The sequence below is a fragment of the Strix aluco genome, chromosome 3, assembly GCF_031877795.1.
Source record: "Strix aluco isolate bStrAlu1 chromosome 3, bStrAlu1.hap1, whole genome shotgun sequence".
Lineage (NCBI taxonomy): Eukaryota > Metazoa > Chordata > Aves > Strigiformes > Strigidae > Strix > Strix aluco.
The window spans coordinates 28534034-28559354 of NC_133933.1; the positions used below are offsets into that span (position 1 = coordinate 28534034).

At 38.4% G+C, this 25321-nt stretch overlaps 2 protein-coding genes across 2 annotated transcripts in view; one reads left to right on the forward strand and one right to left on the reverse strand.

Moving 5' to 3' along the window:
- The window catches only part of LOC141921603 (spermatogenesis-associated protein 7 homolog), a 39450-nt gene extending 22555 nt beyond the window's left edge, over positions 1 to 16895 (forward strand). Inside the window, exons 5-10 of the mRNA XM_074820527.1 lie at positions 693 to 1201; positions 1305 to 1473; positions 2627 to 2691; positions 3333 to 3404; positions 6122 to 6179; positions 16770 to 16895. Of these exons, the coding sequence (XP_074676628.1) occupies positions 693 to 1201; positions 1305 to 1473; positions 2627 to 2691; positions 3333 to 3404; positions 6122 to 6179; positions 16770 to 16895 (999 nt within the window). The remainder of the gene's footprint in view (positions 1 to 692; positions 1202 to 1304; positions 1474 to 2626; positions 2692 to 3332; positions 3405 to 6121; positions 6180 to 16769) is intronic.
- A 2691-nt stretch (positions 16896 to 19586) lies between these two features.
- CENPF (centromere protein F) overlaps positions 19587 to 25321 on the reverse strand; it is a 43796-nt gene continuing 38061 nt past the window's right edge. Inside the window, exons 17-19 of the mRNA XM_074820634.1 lie at positions 24748 to 25224; positions 22547 to 22740; positions 19587 to 20066 (exon numbers count right to left, since the gene is read on the reverse strand). Of these exons, the coding sequence (XP_074676735.1) occupies positions 19857 to 20066; positions 22547 to 22740; positions 24748 to 25224 (881 nt within the window). The 3' untranslated portion in view covers positions 19587 to 19856. The remainder of the gene's footprint in view (positions 20067 to 22546; positions 22741 to 24747; positions 25225 to 25321) is intronic.

Genomic DNA, 25321 nt, shown 5'->3' on the forward strand with positions numbered 1-25321 from the left:
GCAGACTATATTTAGACTGGAAAGCTTTCTATTTGTTAAGAATTATAGTGGGTTTACCACTAGATTACCAGTGATGCTGTTTATAAAGAACGTCATCCAATTCAAACACGGGCATTATTTTGATTTGTAAAATTTTGCTCCCACTGAGATAAATAGCAAAATGAGGGGCCACAATTTCACTTATGGTATTTGTGAGGATAACAGTGGTTTTGTTTGACTTCAAGCTCATGAGATGGAGTCATGCTCACACCTGCACGGGCATACAAATTGAGAGAATAGAAGATGCCATTGAAGATGGGCCGTGAGATTGCCATTGAGACATCAGTACCATAGATGAGAATGCACAGAGTCCAAGGAAGAAAAATTCTCCTATTCTCCCTCTGTGGGCCCTGGCAAGCAAAACAGAATTTCTGTAATTCCCAAGACTACTTGTCATTAGCAACCTCAACCTTGTAAAGAGAAGGAAGGAAAAAAAACTCTAGAAAAAGGACTCATTAACTAGCTCTTGCACAGTGTCAGGGTAGCTTTACTCCTAACTGCAGTTCCTGAAACTAGGCAAGTCATTTAGACCACTTGAGACAGAAAACAGTTTCTTAAAATTCCTTCTGGGTGAATCAATTTGTAGGAGACACTGTTTTCGGTGGATTGCTTTTGCAATTTTTCTGTCAGTTATTTTGTTCTTTAACTTACAGGTGAGGTGGTCACTATTGGAAAATGGTCACCTATATTTGACATCTGGTCAGAACAACTGTTCCAGGGCAAAGAGAGAGCAGCCTCCCTCTGTATCTTTTCAGAAGCTCACTTCAAGGACTCTGACACCAGCTCCTACTGCAAGAAAGACTGTCCAAAATACTGCTCAGCGTGCTTTGTCTCAGACTCCTGTTCACAACTCTATTACAGACAGATCACCTGCTTCACCACTTCTGCAGTCTCGCATGCATTTAGGCAGTTGCAACAGGAAGATGGCATTTCAAAACTCTTTTAATAAAACATACTCTGGGGACCTCCTTGACAAACATTCAATTTACTTCACAGAAAAGAAGCAGCGTTTTACCCCTCGAATCTTAAAGACAGCACACCAATCTTTTCTTGTAAAACATAGGTATTATAATCCTCCTCCCCAAAAAAAGAGCTCCTCCCCTGGCAGACCATCACTTAAATCAGCAGACATCAATAATGAAAAGAAAAGAGAGTTGCACAGGTACTTAGTTTGCTTATGCATCAGAGCTAAAAGTTAAGCAATTTTACTCTCAAATATATCATTTGAGGCATAACCATTTTTCACTGTGCTTTTAATCTTTCAGATTTTTAGAAGATGTGTATGTGAGACCACATTCAGTTCACTTTTCTGAGCAGCCAGTTGGTGTACCCCGTTTGTTACAAAGAAAAAAAATGGAGCCCACTGTTCATACACATAAGTTATCCATCTCGTTTCCACGCTGCAAGGACAACGGAATCATTGGCTTTGGGAGTGTATGTTAAGAGTAAAACCAAAAAATTAAATCATCTTGTGAGAAGTCAGTAAGATTGCAATTGAGAAATCTAGCATGTGTGGCTAGATAGGATCAACAGACTTCCGTGAATAAAACAGGAACAGCTAAAATAACTGGTCTCTAAGAAACACGAATGAGGCGTTATGCGATGTGAAAAACAGTGTATTCCAACACAGATCTGCTCTTCTGAAAGAAGAGCTTTTTCCCACTTGACTGACTTCTTGCTGCACTCTTAACCTTTCAAGCAGTCATTTCAGATTTTGGTTGATTTACAGCCTTACACTCCATCCAAATAATAACTTGGAGCCCAGAAGCATCCAGGCAAAGTGCTAATCACTCAGCCTACAGTCAGTACGGTAGTATGCCACACAGAACTTTGGAAGTTGCACTCCATTAGTCACCTGGATTTTTAAGATGAATGGGAGATTGATTTAGTGAATTTTATTGCTTTTAAAATAAGGGATGCTTAACAGGAGCCAGAGTAATGCATGATAGAGAGGTTTAGTACAATTCCTTGGTCCACTTGCTCATTTACAGAATCAGTGTTGAATTTATACACAGCTCAGCCAAGGCACCACAGGCATGATTTGTGATAGCCCTGTGCTAGATAGGACTATTCCATGCCTTGTTCCAACCACCAAAACTTTCATTTTACAACATTATCAAAAGAAGCTCCTATTCTCATTTGATAATCCGCAGCAAAAGATAAATTCATTATGTCTGGTTTTCCAAGTCTTCTTTCAAAGATACAAATGTATTTTGCACATCCTTTTAAAGAAAAAGCTGTCTTATTTGAATGAGGTCTGCAAATAATTTCCATTTTGTCAGAACTTCTGATTTCCTTTATAGCATTTTCATCATTTTTCTCAGGTTATACAAGCTTGTTTCCATTTCTGCTAACACAAACCTACCTAATAATAATACTTTTTCTTTACTTATATGGTGATTGACACTCAAGACATTTATTTCACATGAGCTGGCATGTCACTTCAGTATGATGATGATGTGATTTTGATATGTTATGAAATCAGATTACTTCCCCCTCATGCTCTGAATGGAAATATAAAATTCTAATACAAAGATAATAATTTTTTTTAAAAAATCTACTTTTCCTCTTTACTTGTTTGTGGCAGAACCATGAATTCTGGATTCCTGATTCTGAAATGCCACTTTCTCCAGGATCACAACTTGAAGAAAAGTAAGATAAATATTTGTTTATGCCTTTTAACTATTTCTAAGTTTTATATCAAAATATTAAATTATGAATCTAGTGGAAAATTGAAAACGTGGGACAAGGGCCAATTACCAGTGGCGTATGTTGTGAGTAGAAAAGACTCCATTAGGGATACAGGATTCAGCTACTTACTTGAGAAGTGTGGGATCAGAGAGTTGGAGGAGATTTTCTGAGTCATGCCACCCAATCCCCTCTTACTGTAGGCAAGCTAAATATGTTAAGAATAAGTAAATAATAAATAAATAAATAATGTTAATAATAATTTGTCTTCTAATACCTACACTTTGTTCACTGGAACTATTTTTTTTAACTGATTATTCACAAAAAGCATAGATATTATTGATTAATGAAACTAATTGATTAAAGTAATTAGGGAGTTGACCAACAGAGCTGTGAAAAGCAGTCATTTAAAAAAGCATAAACCTGAATAGTTAAAAAATGCAGACTAGTAAATAGATTCATCACTTTTGGATATGTTGGCAAAATTCTTTATCTGAGTTAGTTTAATTACTGTAAAACTGCTACCTTTTTGGATGGTATTGTAAACCTTACTTGTATTCAGTGTATGTGAAAGAAAGATGCTGACAGCTTGTGTGTTTGTGTAGAGAAGAAGAGTATCTTCATTTTCTTCAAGATCTTACAAATGATATTTTGATTAGAAGTTGTTATCACAAAGAGTAAGTGCTTCGCGTTGCTTATTTATTCCCTTGAGTAACAAAATTTTGACCAATTGTTCAGTCAGTGTAAAGAATTGCTGGTTTTGATGACATTAAAGTGAAACTTAAAATAAGTTTAATTTGATTAATACTTTTGTGACTGCACTTTATAGGAGTCATGATTTAGACTGAGTAGCTGAACAGAAAATATTTTCAGCCAGGCTCATATTTCCCATTTACTTCTGGTAGAAACATGGACACATCATGTTCTCTGACCCTGTTCTCAGACTCGTTCCTCTATATAGTATGGTGATAGACATTATTGTTACAACAGTCTCATTCCAGTTCCCAGTCAATCCTGAACTAGCCAGCCATGGAGCTACAATGAGTCTTCCCTAGCAAAGTGCATCATAGCAAGATTTGGTATTTAGAGTTCTTCCTCCCTCCTGTAAGAGCAAAATAAATAAATGCAATAATCGCATTCTTTAGGATGCATGCACTATCAAGTTAATGATCCACACATAAAGGCTAGAGCCAAATGCAGCCAGTGCTGCTAGTGTCTAACTGCAGCATCCTTTTCTGGTTTCATGTTCTGTACATGACATCCTGTCTCAAACACACACTACCACGCACTCCCATTTCTAATAGAAATCTATCACGTTTCTAATATTTAGAGAGCTGTGATAAACCACAGGTCTGTTTGTAAGCCTGCTAGAAGTGACAACACTGTGTGCTCCTTTCCTATGCCATTTCCCAGCCTGCATCTTAAGTGGGAGAAACTCTTCCTTTGATAGAGGATTTAACCCCAATGTTTAAGATTTCAGTCTTTGTCAAGTGCTGTGCTTTGATTCTGGAGAGGTACTAATGCCCTAAAATCAATTAAACTCAGTCTGACTCCAAACCAAGATATTTCCCTTTCAATCTGGACGATTTCAGTTAAAATCCCTAAGGCTCTTTTAAAAATATTTTTTTTAAAGTGGCTGTTAACATAAGTGGTTAGTTTGTTTTCTGAGCAATCAGTTAAAGATAAGAGTTCCCCTCCTTCCTTCTAGGTATAGCAGTTTTCAGAAAAACTTCAAGGCCCAAATTACAAGTAAATTTTCTGGTTACACTGGGAAGAACAGTGGTAGATTTGAAAAACACCAACTCACCACACATTGAAAAGTTTGCTAAGTATCATGCCCGCCCATACATAAAATTAAAAAGAAGATAACATTAAAATAAAATGAAACCTCAAAAAACTACTGTGTGTCAGCCTCCACATTAACAGGAGGATTAGTATCCTTCAGAAAATAAGTTTTTTCTCTATAGATAATGAAAACCAAATGATAGAACACAAACTTGTACTGGTATGATGCAACAGCAGCAGGGGTCGTGTGTGTGTTCACATTGAGCCCAACTCAGAACATTGTGAAGCACCAGGGTGTCTGTGCTCAGGCTTGTAGGGTGAAAGGACCACTCTCTGTTGACTTTAGATGGAGGTTGTTTAGAGGCTGTGCACTCTTCCCTCAAAAATAAAGGTTACTAAAAATATATGAAAAACCATCCATTGTTTTCTTGGGTAGTCTCTAATAACAGAACTTAATTCCTCTCCAGAATGAAAGCAAACAATCAATAGTAGCCTTTCATTTTAAATCAAAAGATGAATTTCTAAATAGATTTTGTGATAGAATAGAAAAGACACAACTAATGGCCTTAGCTAACCTGCTGCAGGATTAATACGATAGACACATAGTTTAAAATCTTCATTTATTTAGACCAGTTTCTCTACAGATGAAATCATAAATGCCCTCCCAATTCAAATATACAGTATACAACCAAAACAGCTCTGCTGAGCCCTCCAGCTCATTTCAGATATTTTCATTTTTTATTAATGTCTGAAAATGCAACCATTGGGTTAGATTTAACTGAGTTGTGATTGTAGAACCTGGAGACCTCATTTCTCTAGTCAGCCAGGTCTTTATTTTTACCAGGACTCATCACCACAAGTACATCTTTTGCTTGAAGCTGGTCATAGCCATAAAAAAAAATATTGAGAGCACTTTCTGAAGGCATCTCTCTTTCCCTAATACACCTAGTTAACAAAACTATGACCATGAAAGTTCAACCTTCAGTGTTTGCCTTAAATGTTACTGAAAAGAGGCCCAAGAACAAAGACACCATGCAAATGACCTTCAGACATCTAAAACGCATTGGCTAGAGACAGTTCAAAAGTCCTCTTTGAGTAATGCAGTATTCTGGACAAAGGAACAACAGCTATAAATGAATCTAGGAGGCTGCTTGCAGTACTGCCTAGCACCCCAGTACCCTCAGCAGTTTCACCCAGTTAATGTGGTGGGACAGTACTTGACAGTAGCAACAGAGAGACTTAGGCCCCACCAAAACACAGAGGGGGACTATATTGTGTCAGAGAGCTCTTATATTTATATTAAATGTGGAAGAACAAATTGGAATTATATACATGAAAGACTGTCCCTGGCACAGTCCCTGCCAAACCGTATGCACCTGGAATAAGAATATTCAACAGGCTTAAAATATTTAAGAATTTATTTTTTAAATCCATTTACAGGGATGGTAGGGATGGGGAAGGGATGGAACAAAAGTGAAAAGTTGGGATGTATTTTAAGTGATCTGAAAGACAGGCTGAGTAGTATTTTTTATTTGGAAATATATGGCCTTTGAACAGTCCTTTTTTTTTTTTTTTTTGCACTGATGTTCCTTTTTATTCTTTTTTTAAGGGCATTAGAAGATGTATTTCAAATGCACATTAAAAGTAAGAAGCATAACCTTGATGAGGTGAGTAAAAACATCTATTATTAAATATTCTGTCACCTCCAGTAGAAATGTTGTATATCAAGGCCGAGCCACAATTTATGTCCTATTGAATGCTACACAATTTAAATACAAGGCGAGGAGAAACTGCTTCTATAAAAGCAGCAGTAAGGGTGTTTTCCATGGAGGACTGGTAAAGAGAGATTTTTCTGTACCTTTTTGTGTATTATTCTAACAAGGTTTCTAAAAGACAGATAATGTACTTAATGTGCAGAATGGCTTTAATTACATAAAACGTGTTTACAAAGAACGTTTGTTGCTTCACGTTTTTGCTGTGACTGCTATTTTCTGGACTAGACCAGCAAGAGAGACTTGTAGGCTGTGACTAGATCCAGTAAGAAGACTGTTTTTTAGTAGCTTGCTTTTATAAGTTTGGTCACCAGAGCAGAACATAAAACTCAACATTAAAAAAAAGTTCAACATTAAGGCTCCCCATGTGATGTCCTCTGAGAATTACACACCTCAAAATGCTTATCTGAACATCTCACATGCTGAGAGGGAAGGGGCCTGGGGAGAGACAATAGGAAGTGCCAGGGACAAATACACGGCCACAGTCCTGCCTCTCCTCTGCAAATCTGGCATCTTATTTAGGATGAGCAAAAGCACCTCTGCCTGTTTTAATCCAGTTCTTAGAGCCCTCTCCTGAGAGCAGAGCTTATAACTGCCCTTTGAAAAATTGGAAAGAACACACTGGTTTGCTTTTAAGTCATTCACAGAGAAGATAGTATTAGCAATATTGTTATCTTTGCTGTTATCCCAGATTGGTTGAAGCATTTGCCCATGAAATGGGGTAGGCAGATTCCAGTGCCTTCTCCAGGCTGGGGACACTCAAATCCAACACGACACCTCATGAGCAGATGACTCAACTGGGCTTTTGAACTAGTTCCTCTAGGTTAGATAGTAGGAGCAAAATGGGTAACACTATCACTATAAGCTGAGGTTGCAGCACTCGTTTAAAAGGCACTAGGTTGTCCTTCTTGCCAGTAACTGTGAAATACAAATTCTTTCTTCTTTGCAGTCTCTATTAAAGAAAAAAGAAAGAAAAACACATTGCTAAGGGCCTGGAGCAGAACTGTGAGCTCCAGAGGGTGCAAGAGTTTAGTCACAGTCTTCCACTTGCATTGCCTGCCAACTTGCTTGTTGGAGGGTCCCTGCCCAGTGCACAGGGCTTGGGTCGTGGGGCTCTTTCATCCCACACATCTCCCCTATCCTGCAGGGAGTAAGGCTGCTTTCTAGCCTTGAGAGGGATTTGATGCTCGAGTCCTCCTCTAGATATGACTTTAAAGGCCTCTATACAAGAAGGCATTTAATTTGGTCTGATGATCCAGAGGATTCATGGTCGGGGATTTGGACTTTGCATTCTAAAACTCATATTGCTGCACCAGATTCAGGTGGGAACATTTCTGAGGAACTGCATAATGTGGCTTTTAAATGGGCTACCTTTGCTTATTTGTTTCTGCAAATTTGTAATACTGCCATTTAGTATTGTACTTTCTTCAACACTAGGCATGTGGGAGTTACACATATGCTTTGCACAATGAATAAATAACAATCAAAGGAATTACAAAATAATTAGAATGCAGAAGGTTATTTTGTCTTTCAAAGTGCTACAATTAGGAGAGAGATAGTGTTTTGGTATGTTTAGATGCTGGTCTGAGTGACAGTCAGTAGGTGGCAAAAGTGTTTGAGGAACAATCAGAGCTGAAATTAGTGAATTTTAAGTCGGTTTTGTGGGTAAAAAATCAACAACTGCACCTCAATTTGAGACAATATGTAATTTGCATCTGACTACAGGATGCTGAGCATATTTGTAAGGTCAGCTCTTGCAAGGCTCTGAGTGTCTTAGAGATATAGCTGAGAATCCCTTAATAGGAAACTGAAGGTACCTGATTCCTTCCAGAAGGATGAGTTTGTAAACAGTAGTGGATCTTTACTATATGCTGTTGCAACATGTTGGATATCTAGTAACACTGTTCTGCACCTGAGTCCAGCTTAAGCATGGTGTTTTCCTCTCTAAAAATACTGACGACTTTAAAGAAACTCAGAAAAGGAGAATAAAATTAATTGGTCAAGAACAGATTTAAAGGATTTTTTAAACAATATATTTGCCTGTTTAGTCATGCAATGATGGAAGGAAAAAGACCAAAACTGGTCTTTAGAAGGACGTAGCATGCATGGGAGAAAGAAGTGTTCTTTGGAAAGATTAAATGAGAAGTGCAAGCACAACCTACACCAGAAGAAGCTTGTGGGCAATGACATTTATTAGAACAGGCACAGTTCTCACAAGAGAAGTAATGGAAGCTGAGTCGCTTTGAGACTTTTAAAAGTGAATTGCCCAGTGGATGGAAAGAAATTCCAGTGAGTGGACTTTTTGTCCTACAAAAATGTATTTTTCTCTTTTACTTTGTTGTCAAACCACTCTTTTTATTCACTGTCACTGTTTTCTGGACCAGACAAAATAAGGAGATGGAAACATTTGTCAAGGTCTTTGCAGTGTTTTTTTTTATTACCCATGCTGGATGCCTGCCAACTTGCTATTTGGGTGCTTCCTTCCCTGGACTCTGCTCTTCTGTGTACTTGCTATCCAAAACCTACATCCCTCTCCAAGTTCCCGCTGGCACTTACTCCAGCATAGTGTCTGAGATCTGTTCCTTACACAACCTCCACGCTGGTCCTCTGCCAGTTCATGCTTCATGAAGATGTTTAAACGCATCCAGCTGCATTGCCTGACCCACTGTCCTTGTTTGGCCGTGCATCACAGCCAAGCAGTCCTCACCACTTACCAGGGAATTCATGGCTGTAGTACCTGTAGCCTCTTCTCCAGCTTTGAGAAAGAGATTAGCACCATTGCTCTTCCAGGGAGAAGGTTACACGCTCAGTGGGATGTTACATGGTGACTGAGGGGAAGAATAAAGCAATTAATTGCCTCATTCTGTTAGAAAAAAAAAAAAAAAAAAAAGATGGTAACTGCACAGCAGGGAAGGAGAGAGTGAAGAAAAAATATAGGAAACATACATGGAAGGAAGAAGGACAGTGCCTCAAAAACAAGAGCGTTTTAAAAATGACTAGCGCCTGCACCTTTCATGTTATTCTCTGGGTACCTACATGGCATAGTTATTGGTGTGAAGTGGGGCACAGAGGGCAGTTCTTTCACTGGACTCCAGCTCAAGGCAATTTTCAATCTGGTTCATCAAGGTATGTCTGAGGAGCAATTTTCTTTGCTTTCGAACATGCAATTTCAAATAGTGTGCCCTCAGAGAAAGTCAGTCCTCCCACCAAGATTTATCTCTGCTGTTCACACTGTTTTACTACCTCTGCAGACTGCATTCTGTGGTCTGCTTAGAAATCTTCAGCTGAGGGTTCTTTTCACTTACCCAGCCCTTGAGGTTCAAACTTTTTTTTATGTTTTAGAACGATAATTTTTTTTCTAGCACACTTATTAAGAAACTGGAGAGTTTTTCTAACAAATTTTCACAGAGCACACAGGTTCTCCCATTTTCTGTAGCAATGAAATGGTCTCCACTCAGGAAAGCTTGTAAAGGATTTTTCATCTAGCCACTTGCTCAAATCCAACATCAGGCAGTTTTATACCTTTAGAAATGCAAGGATGATATTTCAGCTGCAGAATAGTGGTCTCAGAACCTGATCCACACTCAGATACAATTCAAGCAGCCATCATACCCATAAAAAATATTTCCGTAAAAAGCAAAAAACCTGCTGGTTCTTGCTAAGAGACACAGGTAAAAGACTAGCTCTTAGAATCTAGGAGCCTAGAAAAATGTCACTCCTGGGCTTGAAATAGCCACTGAAATGGGTCTGTAAGTGCATCATTTCAGGAAATTAATGGGAAGCTAACACAGCACCTGCAGGGGTGCAGGATCCGGTGCCCATCTGTCTTCCAGTGAGCAAACTGTTCCAAATAACTTATTTCCTGGAATTTTATCATATAAAGCCAAAAGCTCCTGAAGACACAAAGTAGTATCTTACACTTATTTTATGCCTTTGCTTTTAGGAGGCTCATAAAGCATTCATTCTCAAAAAAATGCAGTGTAAAGATACCAAAAGATTTACCTCAGGTGAGGGGGAGGTGAAAGACAGCTGAAAAATGGCATCCAGCAGTGTTACCAAATTATTTCAGGACTGGAAAATAGAACAGCATAGGCAGCTGAATGCCACAGTGGTGTGGAAGCTAAAAGGCCGTTTTACTCAACCAAATAAAATTATTTACTTTGATTACCGTGTGAGCATAACCTCAGTGATAAGACCTGTCAGGAAGTGTCATCGGGTCTTTCATAGCCAGTAGTGGAAATGTCTATTTTTACATATCCAAGGCAAAAAAATCCTTTTTGATGTACCGCACCCCACCACTATCCTGAGTCACACTGAAGCAGACATGGGAGAAAGCAATCTCCACTTAATCCCTGGTACTATCTCCTACATGTTTCTTGCACTTTCCTTCTTCAAGTGCCATACCCTTTCTACTTAGCCCATCACATCTCATGGGATTGCCTTAGGAGGAGATACATCGGCAGAAGAGTGTGGTTTAGGATGCTAATGCAATAATTATTGGCTTAATCATCAAAGTGAATAAGCAATTTACCAACAGTCCCTTTCAGCACTGTGTAGTGTTACCATTTAAATACAGATTTTTGTAATGTACCATAATTAGATACTGCACATGGGAAAGTTTTAAAAGTAAACCAGTAAAAATGAAAATGACTGCTCTGAGATGAGCACAGGACCCAAGTTTATTCTTCTCACAACAGAAAATGTCAGTGATCTGGTATGTGGAAACTTTCTTCCAAACCAGTACTGACCCAGTGGCCCCATCGCAGGCAGAAGGGGAAATGTCCTGTGAAACAAGTTCTCTTCTGCATGGGACTTAAAGTAGGATTCTTCTATTTTGGCAAAGTGGCATGGCTCATATTTTTAGAAATTCCAGCAATTTCTAAATTTCTTCTGAAGTTTCAACTGGACATACTCATTTCACTGCCTGCTCTGGCAGTATATACTGCATAGCTGAGTATACAGAAATGTTGCTCCAGCTCTTCCCATTTCATATGCACAGTCAACTGTGTGTGCACAGCGGCAAATACCAGTTTCTTCACGTACACAGATATCTACCTATGTAAACAAGGGTTTCCATAAACGAAGGCAGTTGGAAAATAGAAACGGATGAGTATCATGTAAACATGGTCCATCTCACAACCACAGGACGTGTGCGCGATAGAATCTTCACACCTGTGTAGCTGACAGCTTCGATCACTTTAGCCACTGAAACCAAGCCTAACCCAAACCATGCTTTAGCTATATGTCAGCAAGCTTCAAAATGAGATCTAGAGGGGAAGAGAGGAAAAAGTGACATTCACATAGTTCAAACACAGGATCAAATCTGCTGGCTCAGCACTGTGCAGGCCTGGCTACAAGCTCTCACAGTCCTCAGCCTTCTGTAGCCTTGGCTGCTGTACTGGATTTTTCCCTTTTGTTGAAGGTTCACTTTAGCAGTCAACTCAGCAAAACAGAACACAGAAGATATAAAATTACCTTATAATATTTACAAAGAGCAGCCTTGTGGATAGGTTTTTATAACTTTTAGATTAGTTCAGAAATTATTATAAGAATTGCTTTAGAGTCATGGAAGAGGTTTTAAAGTTGCTCTTTCACTGTTCTTGGGCATTTCTTAATGTCTATCAAGGCCATAAACTGAAAAGAAAAAGAAACCCCTTGACACTGAAGACTACAAATTTTCTCTGTCAGTTTGACAAAGCACATGCACAGAGAAATCCATTGGATCTCTATCACAAGGAGTTTGGATTGCTCCATATTTTCTGAACACTAGTATGCTGTGCTAGAAAAGTGAAAAAAGTGCTTTTGAAGCACTGGACATTATGTGTTTCCAAGCTCATGGAGAGTAGATTATCCATTGTCCTTAATACGTTTCAACAAGAACAACTAATTTTCTGTTAAAGTGCTTAAGATTGAATGCCCGTCGTAATGACCTTCAAATTGAACTAGAGTTTCAAGATTTTTCCAATAAGTTCCTCAGAATCTGCCCATCCTTTTTCCTTTTCTATATGACAGCTTCTAGACTCCATTTTTTGTCATGAATACCCACAGGTCTTCTTTCACAGAACAAAGAGAGGCCATCATGATTATTATCTCTTAATAAAGCAAAATTCCATGGGGATGCTCTAGCAATCCTAATTGATTAACCCAAATCCATTTTCTACTTGATTCATTCTCACTGTAATATTAATAATTTTCTCAGACTTGAGTGAGTCAAATCACACTGGTCAGGTGCTCTCAGTCCATTCTACAGTCATCTGCCATTCAGAATCTACTCTTGTATTTTTCAAGGCAAGTGAACTTTTTGACTGCTTACTAATTAGCTGGAATCCAAACCACAGTCTGCCTATTTTCCCATCTCCCATTATGATTAGACTGGATCTCTGATGCATTTAGCTCAAATGGTCTTGGCTCTTTTTGTAAGGCTGAAACAGATATACACATGTGGTCACAGGAAAAGATTTTTTAAAAAAGTCTGTTTTGCTCCAATCAATTCTGGAACTTCAAGTTGGTGTCTTACCTCTGAGGAACCTGTGTACGTGGTAGGCATATCTTTAGACTATACGGCGTCCTAGACTATGATTTAGTAGCAGTCTTCCACATTTTTCTTACAAAGAAAAGGTAAATTTGCTGCTACCTTATGCAACGTGTTTCGTGGAGCTCTGCTCCATGGTAGCTAACTGCATGCAGGCTCTTATCTTCCCACAGGCACTTACGACAGAACAGGTCACACAGAGAGAAAGGGGATAAGGATGAGAGCCAAGTGCTTTCAAGCAGTTACCTGCACTGTAGATGCCTCAAGACATTCCAGTACCCCAGGTGTTGCTCAAGCATTGCTAGTGCTGTAATAGCTGCAATCTTGTAAAGAAGTGCTTGCTCCTGACTTTATCTGGTATTTAACGTAGATGGAAACTGCATTTACAATGTTAAAACTAAACTCTTCACTGCAAAGTTCCAAGAATGTTCCTGTAATGTGTTGTGACTCCTGACTAACTCAACTCTCGTGTCGTTAGTGCAGCACTGTTTCAGGCACATGGCCTTTTGCCATGGCTGGCTGAAGAGTCTTTTCAAATGACCAGCTGTGTTTTGCTTACCTACACTCACTGCAGTTTTGGTTTGATATTGGATGGCTTTTCACCACCTTTTCTGCACTCTTTCCTCTGTGCTTCTTCCCAGCATGGGATGCATTTAATAATAATGCATAATAATAAGAAGAGAGATAATCTGGAGTGCAAAATTTCTTGCAAATGAAAGGTAAAGTCTCTGAGACTACTTGAGTGAGCTAGAGGAAATAAATGAATGAGGATAGTGGGGACAAAAGTGAAACACCTACTTAACTGAAACCTCATTTCAGTCTTTTTCTCCAGTTAATTAAGTATTGAGGAAAATGGATGCAGAAAGCACAATTTAAAGCAATCAAGTACTGCCAGAAATCAAACCAGCAATTTGAAAAGAGAACAACACTGCTCTCTGCCATCTGACAAAGTAAGATATTTGACAGGGAACAATATGTGCTGTACTGGTTAATTGAGAGGCGAGGAGAAGAATAATCACAGCTGCATTACTGAATTTACAGAAGTATCTCCAGTGCACCACAGGGACGATGCGAATTTGTGGAATCCTCCTGCCCGCTACAGCAAGCCAGCAATCACTTACGTTCCCATCAACATTTTTACAACGTACCCTAGGCAGCAAAGCAGAAATAGCAACTGTGGTGGCTGAAACCGGGAGATTTGCCTTTAAAATGACTAAAATCCCACACTTTACTCTGCTGGTGAGGAGATATGAGATAAGAAATAAGTGGGGAAGAAATCTTCATTAACGCTTGCTGTTCTTTGTTAGATTTCATCGGAGCACAGTACAACCCTTTACCAGTTCACAGGGTATGGAAAATGGCTATTCCTGCAACAGGTTAGGTTGACTGTGTGTTTTTTCAAAGCATCAGCTTTAGAGCAAAGACAAGACCTTAGTTTTCCCACCTTTTAGTTCTAAGCTGTAGCCAAACAATGTGAACTCTTCCCACTAACTTACCTACATTTTGGAAGCTCTGGCAGAACTTTCAAGGCTTTATTCTTTCCCGCACTTGATTCACTAACCTTCCATTTTTCCCATGTTTTTTTAAAATTATGCTTACAACACAGGCAACGTGCTGCTGTGTTAAAGAAGCCAGCAATGGGGATCAAGACACCTGAACAAACCAATCATTTGGTACCCTTTCCATTCATACTAAAAAACACAGTGTAAGGGGATGTGCAGTTAATGGGAGATTGTTATTTAGATTCTTGGATATAAAACAATACTTCCACATCTAACAGCCTGTATCAGCAGAAGATTTGTTGATCTGAAGGTAATATCAGACACTGATCAGACACTGAACACTTAAATAAAAAGAGAGGTAAAAGAGCAGTTAACCAAGTTAAACAAGCAGTTAAGCAAGTAGGAGATCTGGGAATCACAAAACAGATTCTTTCCCTCTGCAATTGCTCACAAGAAATTAACAAGAAAAAAAATCTAAAAGGATGAAGTATCAGTCATCCCCATTACTACTTTTAACCTTCACAATCTGAATCTAAATTAATTAAAAAGGATCCAAACTATGCTCCTCAGAACTAAAATCTTCAGTTGCTTATTGCCAGACAATGACTAAAGCCACACATATCTTTAAATATCAACAATAGTATTGAAAACAGATTATTTTTTAGCACAGAGTCAAAAGAATACAGAACACTTCCCTTCAGAATGAAAAAAATCAAAGCAGTTCCCAACCACAATTAATAATTTTCCACTCCCCTGCTTTGCCTCTAAAAAAACCAAACAAACCCATCAGTAATCTGATGTGGATACACAGACTTTGTGAAAAAGGCAATCTTCCTTCACAATATCAAATGCATTTACACTGTATTTCACGTGGTACTCAGCAGACCTTCTAAATAGAGGAACTCTGAAACACCACCCAGTACTGAGAGCAGATTCTCACTAAGCTTTCATCTGTTTAATTTATGAAGCACAGTAGCAGAAAAGCAAAATACAGAAAGCGGCTGATTTTTCTGTGCACCCATCAATCAACAGTGCATTCACCTAAGTATTTCAACAACTGGATTGTCAATAGAGATTATGATTTGGCTGCTGTTGAAAAAGCTTCCAGGAAGTCAAATAAAACAATGCATAAAGCTAAGCAGATTTTGCTATTTTATAGCTACATCCTGTTTTCCAAAGTTCCATATAGTTTCTAAACTCTACACTGAAATGAGTGTTTGGGTGTGCCTGTAAGTGTGTCAGAGAATATGCACACACACGTATACGTAACAAAGCAAATATGCCTATCTCCTGTCACTGGAACTATAGATATATTAGTCAATATTTTAAGCAAATCCACAACTTTGCTTTTGAATACGGCTATTGCAACCTGCTTTCACAGTAGTCCACCATATATTCAGTTGTCAACACCTTTAAAAAGTTCAAACAGACATTTTCAGTTACTGTTTTCTGCAGAAAATTACTGGCAGCCTTTTGTAATTTGTGGCTATTTATGATAAGGTAGCAAAAGCAGAGGGAGGTGAAGTCATTGTAAGGGTTAAACAGCTGGAATCTCAAGAGCCAGAAACAAGGATCAGGAAGCTGAAACCAGTTCTGGGACAAATTCAGAGTGTTCTCACCACAGAGGTGGCACCTGGGCCATGGAGTGACACCGGTTTCACTATGGTACAGTGTTTACATTGTTCAGCTGTTTTCCTGTCTAAAAGGAACTCATTTGGAATGTATAGTACAAAGAAAATCCCCATTGGATGTCTGTTGCACTTTCCTCTGTCATTGCTCAGTTTTTAGGGCACTGTAGGATTACTGTCCAGTACACGTGCCTGAGACTAGACGGATTTGGATTCACCACAGCTCCACCTGATATTTTTCTTCCTCTATTTCAAATATATTAATTTGCATCAATTGTAGGGCACACCAACAAAATTAGTAAGCTGGGTAGCAAGAATGCGTTTCTTCTTTCAGCTCCATCCTTCCCTCGCGCTGGTCATTACTGGACTGGCAGACTGAGTGATCCTGTGTGAGCCAACAAACATTAGTGAGAGCAGCACTGTACCCAGGAGTGGAACTGCAATGCAATTGCAGAGCAGCTTCTGGAGGCTGATGCTTGAGAAAGTAGCACAGGATCATGTTCAATAAATGACATTTCTCCTACTAAGGATTAATTTAAAAAAAAAAAATTGTACAAACTCTAGCCAAATGGTAACTGATTAGACTGCAGCTGTCAAGAGAAGCACAGGGGTGTCTCAGCCCTGCCACTGCTGTGCTGTTCCCACGCTCAGGGAACTCCTGATCATCTCTCCAGTGGTCTCCTGAAGTCAGGACAGGATCTGATCTGGGGGACATTTTAAGTTCTGAGATATGAGAGATCTGTTCAAACATTGGCCCTTAATAATAATCCTGGAAGAGCAACAGCCAAACAAATCTCCTTTCATGAGTCCCTTTCTTTACTAGGTAAAAAGGAGAAGAATAGTTCAAAGCCTGAAGAAAGAGCTGAACATCACAAACCAACCAGACCCTTCCATCAGCTGTAAGGGCGCACGGCAAAAGGACGCCAGCATTCCGGCAACATGCTTTTAACTTACAACTCTGGGCATTTCGGAGAGCGTTCAAAATTATTTAGGACAGCAAACTAGATTTTATAGCAATTACAATGTAAACCTTGGGCAAACAGGAAAATGAAGAACAGATCCAACTAATGCATCTTCCAGGGATGTAACACAGTATCACCATGGCAACAATCAGGTTAGCATGAGAAGAACAATACCAGAGCACCAAAGACATTTTTACAGGGACCTTCACAATCAGAATAGAAAGCCAGATACAAGCGTCCTTTCATTTGTTACAGATAGCTGACACTGACAAAATATGTCCTGTGCAATCCTCCTACTAGGAATTCTGATGAGGCATTTTGATTTTTTCCTGCTGCATGCTTGATTTACATATAGGTTGGAAATTAAGTTTTCAACACAGCTTTCAAAACCCTACATGAATTGTGACCTGAAGTCACATCAGTTTGCAATAGGATGTGGAATATTAAGTCCCATTTTCAGGTGACTGAGGTATTAATCTATGTAATTTCAGAACTCTTGATAATCTTAACCTGTATTAGCCCCTACGCCAAAAAGCTAAGATTAGCTACTACTACAATACATACTTGTTACTGAAAAATAACAGGCGTTATAATCTTTCAAAATGCAAACATTTCACACTTACTGAAATCTAAAGGCTTATAAAATACAAACATGGCCAAGTAGGAAAATATGTAATTACTAAAGCCTCAATCTTTTCTTTTAGTGATGATATTTACTTACTTCATTGTAACATAGTTGTTTAAATTTGTCTGGTTAAGATTAGACAGCTTTCTAAAGATAGATGTTTTTTCCACACTCTCCTCCAAGTGGGACACTTTTCAAGGCATCAGACTAAAATAGAAAAACAATGATTGGGACAAATAAAACACACCAGTTTTGGGTTTTTTTCTATCATCTACTACCAGTGTGTTTTCACATCCATGCTTCTACCTCAAGAGAATTAATTTTTTTTAATTGCTACAATTCCACACATGATCCCAAAATAATTTGAAGATACAAAACCTTATCAGAGATAATTTAACTTTTATGAGCAGCTTTGCTGGTATACTGACAGAAGATGAGGCAATCAAAATGCATCCTTTAAGATGGGCCTCTTTCAGTCTTCCTGGAAGATGCCTCTAGGCATCATGCCACAAGGACTGTTTTAATTACCTAATACTTGAGTTAACAAACAACTAGAGATGTTTAACAAAAAGCCACAAGATCTACTGATCCAACCTCAACCATAGATATATCTAGTTACTGAAGGGTATCTTGTATATAAAGTTTTTGTTCTTTTGAACTATATGGATTATTCTGTTAAGACTCAAGACAAATGCTGAACTTCTTTAAAAATCTTTCAGACTGGTGAGCAGATTATTTATTCTCATAAACTGTGTTCTAACAGACAATGCTGTAAGCAAGGCAGAATAATGGTGTGTATGAATATGTAAATAGAAAAAACACTCCACTCTGCAAAACTAACTGACTTCAAGCTTCATTAGAGAAGCACTGGTTATACTTTGAAAGTTCAGCTTGGAACAAAAGTATGGTCTTATTTTAAGTTAAGGAATTTTTTTTCAAAGAGTAGAAAACATCATTACCCACATCTTTCTGATAGAAGAGTGACATGAAAAAGCCTCTCCGCTGTGCAACTTGGAGTCTTAAGGCACTACTGCTCATGTACAGTAGCTTGATTTTCCTAATACCTGGCCTGGGTCAGCAAGCATAAGTAATAAGAATTATTGGAAAGTAATTTCTGTTCAGTTGGATAATGAATGATTTAGTTGATGTCACCCTTTTTTCTTGCACAGAATTGCTCTCTGCTACTGAGCAAACCCAGTTAGACCTTTGAAATCCACAAGTACAAGCTTGTTCTGGTGAGCTTATGTGTAATGTATCATCCTAAATTCAAGTGCACTATCATGAACTAGATGGAGTTATTTCCTGATATTGATGATACCAGGTGAGTTATCTTCTTTGGGGATATCAAATAGGATTCTTCTTGAAAAGGGGCTAACTCAGGGCGCTCTATGCAGATTTTTTTTTGATACCTGACCATTTCTCCAACATACCCACTCTCATTACATCAGGTACAAACCTGCAACAATTTTCATCTAAAGCAACACATTTAAGGCCAGGCATTGTCAAGGTGAAGGGTGACCTGCAGAGAATCGGCAGACAGCCATTATTGGTAGAGCAAGCACAGTTTGTTGTTATGGTGTCCTTCCTGGCCAGATATAGTGCCCACACCCAGCTTCCTGAGGACTACTGGCTGGCCAAGGGCCATTTTGCAGAGGTGAAGATTAATGTTGTAAGACCTTCAGCTACGGTCAAAGCCAGAGCGTACTGGGAAGTGCAAAAAGATGAATTGGCAGATGATTAGTTTCAGGGAAAACAGACAGGCCTCCTTGGGTTTGTTTGGATCAGGTCTCACTCTGCTTTGCACAATGTTATTCCTTCTGGAAGAAGGGATACCAAGACACAGTGCACTGGTCCTGTGCACTGAATGCATCTTATATCTGGTTTTATATTTGGTTTTGCACTTACAAATGAAGTCACTGCTTCAATAGTGCTTGCCTCATTTTTCCTGGAACCTAATATTTTTAGATACTTAGGTGAGTTTAGCTTCCATTTGTAAAACAACCTTTGGTACACAGAAAAAAGGCAACAATGAACTACATGCCAACATGTGGTCTGCTTTTTCCATGGTTTAATTCTTTAACAGATTTATGAAGAATTATTTACAGAAAATTCTACAGAAGATCAATTATATCTGTCATTATCATTCCACAACTTTAAGTGACTATTGATATTAGTAAATATTCAAGAACAAGCTCTGCAGAACCCATATATTGTTAATCACTGGATAAGAGAAAATGGTGCCCTCCATATAGTTCTGATATTTATTTCACAAACTGGTTTTTGATTGTCAATTATTCTGAATTGTGATTAAGTCCACACAGATTTACTGCACCTTACAATTTTCTTTTTGCTCATCATGCTCAGGCAGTCCTTGTTCATTTAGAGAATTCTTGGCTTTGTGCATCATACGACTCTCCCTTGTATTATCAGAGGCAGTTTTTGTGGATTGCTTATATGGGCAAAGTGTTGACCTTGAAGTAGATTTCATTGGTGGAAGAGCTGTCACTGCTTGGGACTGCCGTTCATCATTTATCTGTAAAGACAAATAAAAATGTCCTATTTTACTGGTAATGGACAACCGTATTAGGTTCCTGCAGTGCATCAAAATACTTACTCCAAAAGACTAAATATTGGGAATTTGCAAAACACATATACAGACATATTGAAAACAGAAAAAATTATTTTGAAGACATTTATCACTTTGAATATACAATACAGTGAGACCTGATATCAATTGTTTTGGTGTGGTGTAATATGGAATATCTGCTACACAGCTGGCAAGCTATTTGCTAGGAGCAGAAAAAAGCTATACCAGGAACAGACAATACTCTTAATCTGTTTACTAAAGTACCAGGGACTGTGTAAAAAGATCTGTATTTCATATTTCACGTAGATATTCTGCAAACATAAAACGTAGTTGTCAATTTTTTTGTTGACATCTGGACAGAAACCACTGCTTTCACATTTTAACTGATGTACAAAGCACTCAATTTAAATTCTACATTACATTCACATAGGAAAGTGAATAAATTTGTGTATGAAAATGACAGGGCACATTTTAAACACCCTGAGAAATTTGCAACAGTTTGAAATGGGGTGTCTGAAATGAAGTACATAAGTACCTGTCAAAGGGAAGGAAACAAGGTTTATTTCACTTTTAAAATAAGACACACTGTTTACTGTATTAATATAAAGCATGAAGCAACACATTTTGATGGTTTCAACAAACATTGAAACAATAGTATGAGCGATTCCTCCAGAAATTCCCAGATGTACGTCATCTTGAAATAAGCCACACACATACATCCAGCAATGTCCAAGAAAGAAAGGCACAAATTCCTGGAACTGATGACTTTTGCATATTTACACTTGGGGGGAAAAAAAACCAACCCTGAAATCTTGATTTCTCCTATATAGTTGAAGGTAGGGATTAGCTTGTCCTTAGACCTAGACAATACAAGCTTAGGCAAAGAGAAGGACTGTTTGGAAAATCCCTCCCCCAGTTAAATTAAAAACAATTTATTACTGATTACTTGTTATTTGCTGTAACGTTGACTATGGTCACCGAGAGCCTACAAGCAGCTTACACCACCATGGCAGGTGATTACTACACAACTTTCTGCAGCTTCCTTTCTTTTTGCACTGCTGAGTTTCTTTACAAGCAACACCCTCCATTTGTTTCTAAAGTTACAGGAAAACATACATAAATTGGTGTAAATAAAATTTATTGGCATCACTTAATGAAACAGTAATAAAACACAGACCTCCAGGCAATGTCTGTAAGAAGCAGCAAATTTTGGCAAGTAGGGTAACTAACCCTTGAAACAACATACACTGATTCAGTGGATTCACTCTCACTTCAATACAGATTTCCTATTGCTATAGCTCAGAACAAATTATGGCTCTGATCTGACTCGTCTTCCCAATGGTGCTTGCTGGCCTCAAAACCTATACATCCACCAAACTATGTGGCTCTTGCCTTTACTTACTTTTGGTATCTTGCCAATATCCTTTATGTGCTAACACAAGATAACTGCATTTAAAAAACCCAAACAAAACCAAACCCAAAAGTTGTACTCTTGCTTTATGGCTTCACTTCTGGCTGTGCAGCACACTCCACTGATTGCCAGGAGAATGCTTTTGTGTAACCTGGCAAACGAAGAATTTTTATCTACTGGCATATTTCTATGGAGCCCTCATGTAAAGAAGTATCAATCTATAATAACTATTCTCTTATTGCTCAGCTTGAGATAGCATGGTTAAAAACTTCGGAGGAGACTTCAGACAACAAAAGGTTTATTTCTGTCCTAAAGCTGGAACATTTTTCTATAATCTGCAAAGCATTTGCATCAGCTTAGAAAGAACACCTTATTCTGATGTACTCAAATATTCAGCAGTGTGTCATATTACTGAGAACACTTGCAAAGTTAATGTAAACTTCAGTTACTTTCAAACCTTAACTCTAGTATTTATTTGCTTTGATAACCTTATAATTTGGTAAGCACTAACATTAAAGTCTACATTCTTTACCATCTAAGTGTTCGCTATTTACGTGTTTAACAGCCTCTCAAAGATCTGTAGTTATTTTATAGCATCTTGAATCTGGAATTCCAAGAAAAGTTGTTAGCAGAAAACATTAAGCCTCAACTGAGACTCCAAGAGGTAAATTATTTTGCCATTTTTCCTGTAACCTAAGAAACCACAGCACAAGGAATATCTGCTTTTTAATATCCATTAAAAGAAGTTGAAAATATACCTCTAATTTCTGTTTCTCAATGGGTTTCCCTATGGAGTCACAAATTAAAACACAGAAACAATTTGCAGATTGCTAGCATGGTCAAGACCTCTGTCATGTTTTAGTGATTCAGTATTTATGATCTTATCTTCACTGTATTGCTGAGAAATGTAAAGAATGATGATATGTCCCCAAACCTACTTGGCAAGATGAATACATTTAGTAAATGTGTTAGTTTTCCCGATGACTTTCATACCCAGATAATTTTTTATAGTTACCTTTTGTGGTTTGCTGCCACCAGGTGTTGAACAGGAGAGCTCACCAAGATTATCTGGTCCGGATTTTCGTACATCTTCTGTAGGCAAAGATGATTTCTCACTTGAGGAAGCCAGATGAGGACTGGTTCTTAGATTTAGGGTTGTTCTACGTAGGATGTAAGGGCTAACCTTTCCAGTGGGGATATCAGCAAACCCTGAAAAATACACAGCTTCTATTAAAAACAGCTAAATAAGCTACACTTTCTCAAACAGATCTCATCTTTTTTCACAACAGGGATAAAAATAACTGATTAAAATAAATAATTTGTTCTGTTGAAGAAAGTGGATCAAAGAGATTGCTAAACAGATCTTGTGTATTCCAAAATTCATATTGCAAGCCCTGGAAACTGCAGACAAGGTACAACAGTAATTCTATAGCAAAGTTTTTCAAACAAGTGTTTGGTCTTTTTCTTTACAGGTACATTATTATCTGAAGAATAATTTCAGTCTGAAAACTTGTACTGATTTTACTAGAATTCAATCAGAACACAATACCATGACATATTCTTGATTTTTCATATTTTTCTCTACATAGAACTATTTTGTCTATTATCTCTCTATTTAGCCTAGAAGTAAAACATTAACTGGCACATCTGTCCTCAGAACAGGTGTACTTCCAGAAAAATAACAATGCTGAAAAGAAAATGAAATGCAAATAACGTGTAGACCTAGAAATCCTGACTTCTGGGAGTGATAACTGACGTTGAGGCGATTCAATATCCCTATGGCTTGTCTGGTAATGATTGCAATTGCAATTATTAGAAAGGGGTACTTTAATAGGTAGTTGAACTACAATATATTTTTCAATATTTGTGAAATCTTCTCAGTTATTTTCTGCTACAGTGAACCCTTATATGGAATATCAGGCCACCTAATTTCATTGCATTTGTAGTAGAATGAAAGTGAACTCTCACAAAGATGGCAATATATTACTGGTGTGGGCAAGACAGTTTCAACTCAGGGAATTTTAATCGAATAAATGTATTGCCAATTAACACACTTAATTACTGATTCCAGTATTGAAAGAAATAACAGCACACAAATAAGCAAACATTTGGGGAAAACATCTCAGCTTCCCTCCAGACACCTCTCCTCCCCAGTTTCTAGTCTCCAATTGCCTCTTCGCAAGCAACACCTTCAGTGAAGTGATGGGAGTGCAGGAGATTAGGGTCAGATCCTGCTCCTTGTTTTTAACTCAATTGTTTTGGCATGGAGGAACTCACTGGCTGTAGTCCCTCTAGGGTCATATCTCCTCCTAGTCTCCTCTCAGCCCCCCTTGGGCTGCCCTCCAGCTCTTGCCCCTGCTCAGGCCACCACTGCACCCCTCAGCCCCATGCCCTGCTCAGTATGATACTTTGCTTCAGTGTTACTCCTGTCCCTCCAGCCCCAGCACTGTTTTTCCCTCATCTCAGCATTTACCGCCGCTTCTCACTCACGTTTTCAGAGGCATGACAGACACCTCTGACTGGTTCCATTTTGGCACACAGCTCTGTCCTTTGGAGCCAGCTGGACCCAACCATGTCCAGCACAGAGCAGCCCTTACCTCCTTCCTCAGAGTCTCCCTGCAGCCTTCACCACCAACCACTTGCCTGTCAGACCCCACAGAGCTATTAACCGCCTCTTTGACCTCGTAAGGAGTAATACTGAAGGAACTGTGGCGATATGGAGGGAGCAAACATGACTCCATAACAGCAGGGTACTCTAGCACTCCAATCCTGTGGCCTTTAAGATTAGATTCACTCCACATCTATTTTCCTATAAGTTTCAGTGAATGGGTCAAGTAATGCTTTTAAATGACTAGAACAAGTCTTCTGTCAGCAAAACTTTGTTGCTGTTACATATCATATGCTTAGCCTCTAATACACTCATCATGAGGAACTACAAAGTTGTGACTGCCAGGACCATTTAACTCTTAGCAGAATGGTAGTTATTAAACCAACATAAACTTATTATGCTAGTCTAACAGCACTGCTCCACAAACACTAACTTTGCACTAACTGGCACATCTCCCATCGACTACTTTCATCTTCCATCGTTGTCACCAAAAATGTTTGCATAGTCACCTACTCACCCAGAGTAAAACTAATTCAGCTAAACAAAAGAGAAGAAAATCCACCTGCCATGCTCAGAGACTGTTTGCCTTTATAAAACACTATAAATACCTTTTTTCACTACTTCTGGAAGACCATCTGGCTCACCATCTGTGTGGTCCTGACCCAGCAGATTTTGACGGATATCATCCTTCCTTTTTTTTTTGGATAAAGTCTCTGGCACAGGGGATCTTGGTTCTCCATTATCTTTCTTGTTGTCTTCATATCTCCGCCTTTTACTTGAAAGCTTCATAGTGTCTTCATCTGACCTCATCTCTTTGACAGACTGAATGCTCACTGTTAATGAGTTATCCAAATTCAGCAAAGGAGTGCTGACAGCATCACTCATTGGCTGTTTCAGCCGAGCACTCAACAAACTGACTTGTGTTTTTAGCATCTCATTTGCTTCCTCTAGTTTATAATATTTAACAATTAAAGAGCAATATTTCTCCAAGTTCTCATTTGCTTCTCTGGTTTTCACTTCTATAGATTCCTGTAATTCTTCCAGTTTTAACTTATTTTCTTCTGTAATGACATTCTCATCAGAACCTTTCAAAGCAAAATAACATTATTCATGTAACTGACAAAAAAAGATGCATATATAAAAGTCTATAATGCAACGGTCACACATCTTTTAATTAATTAT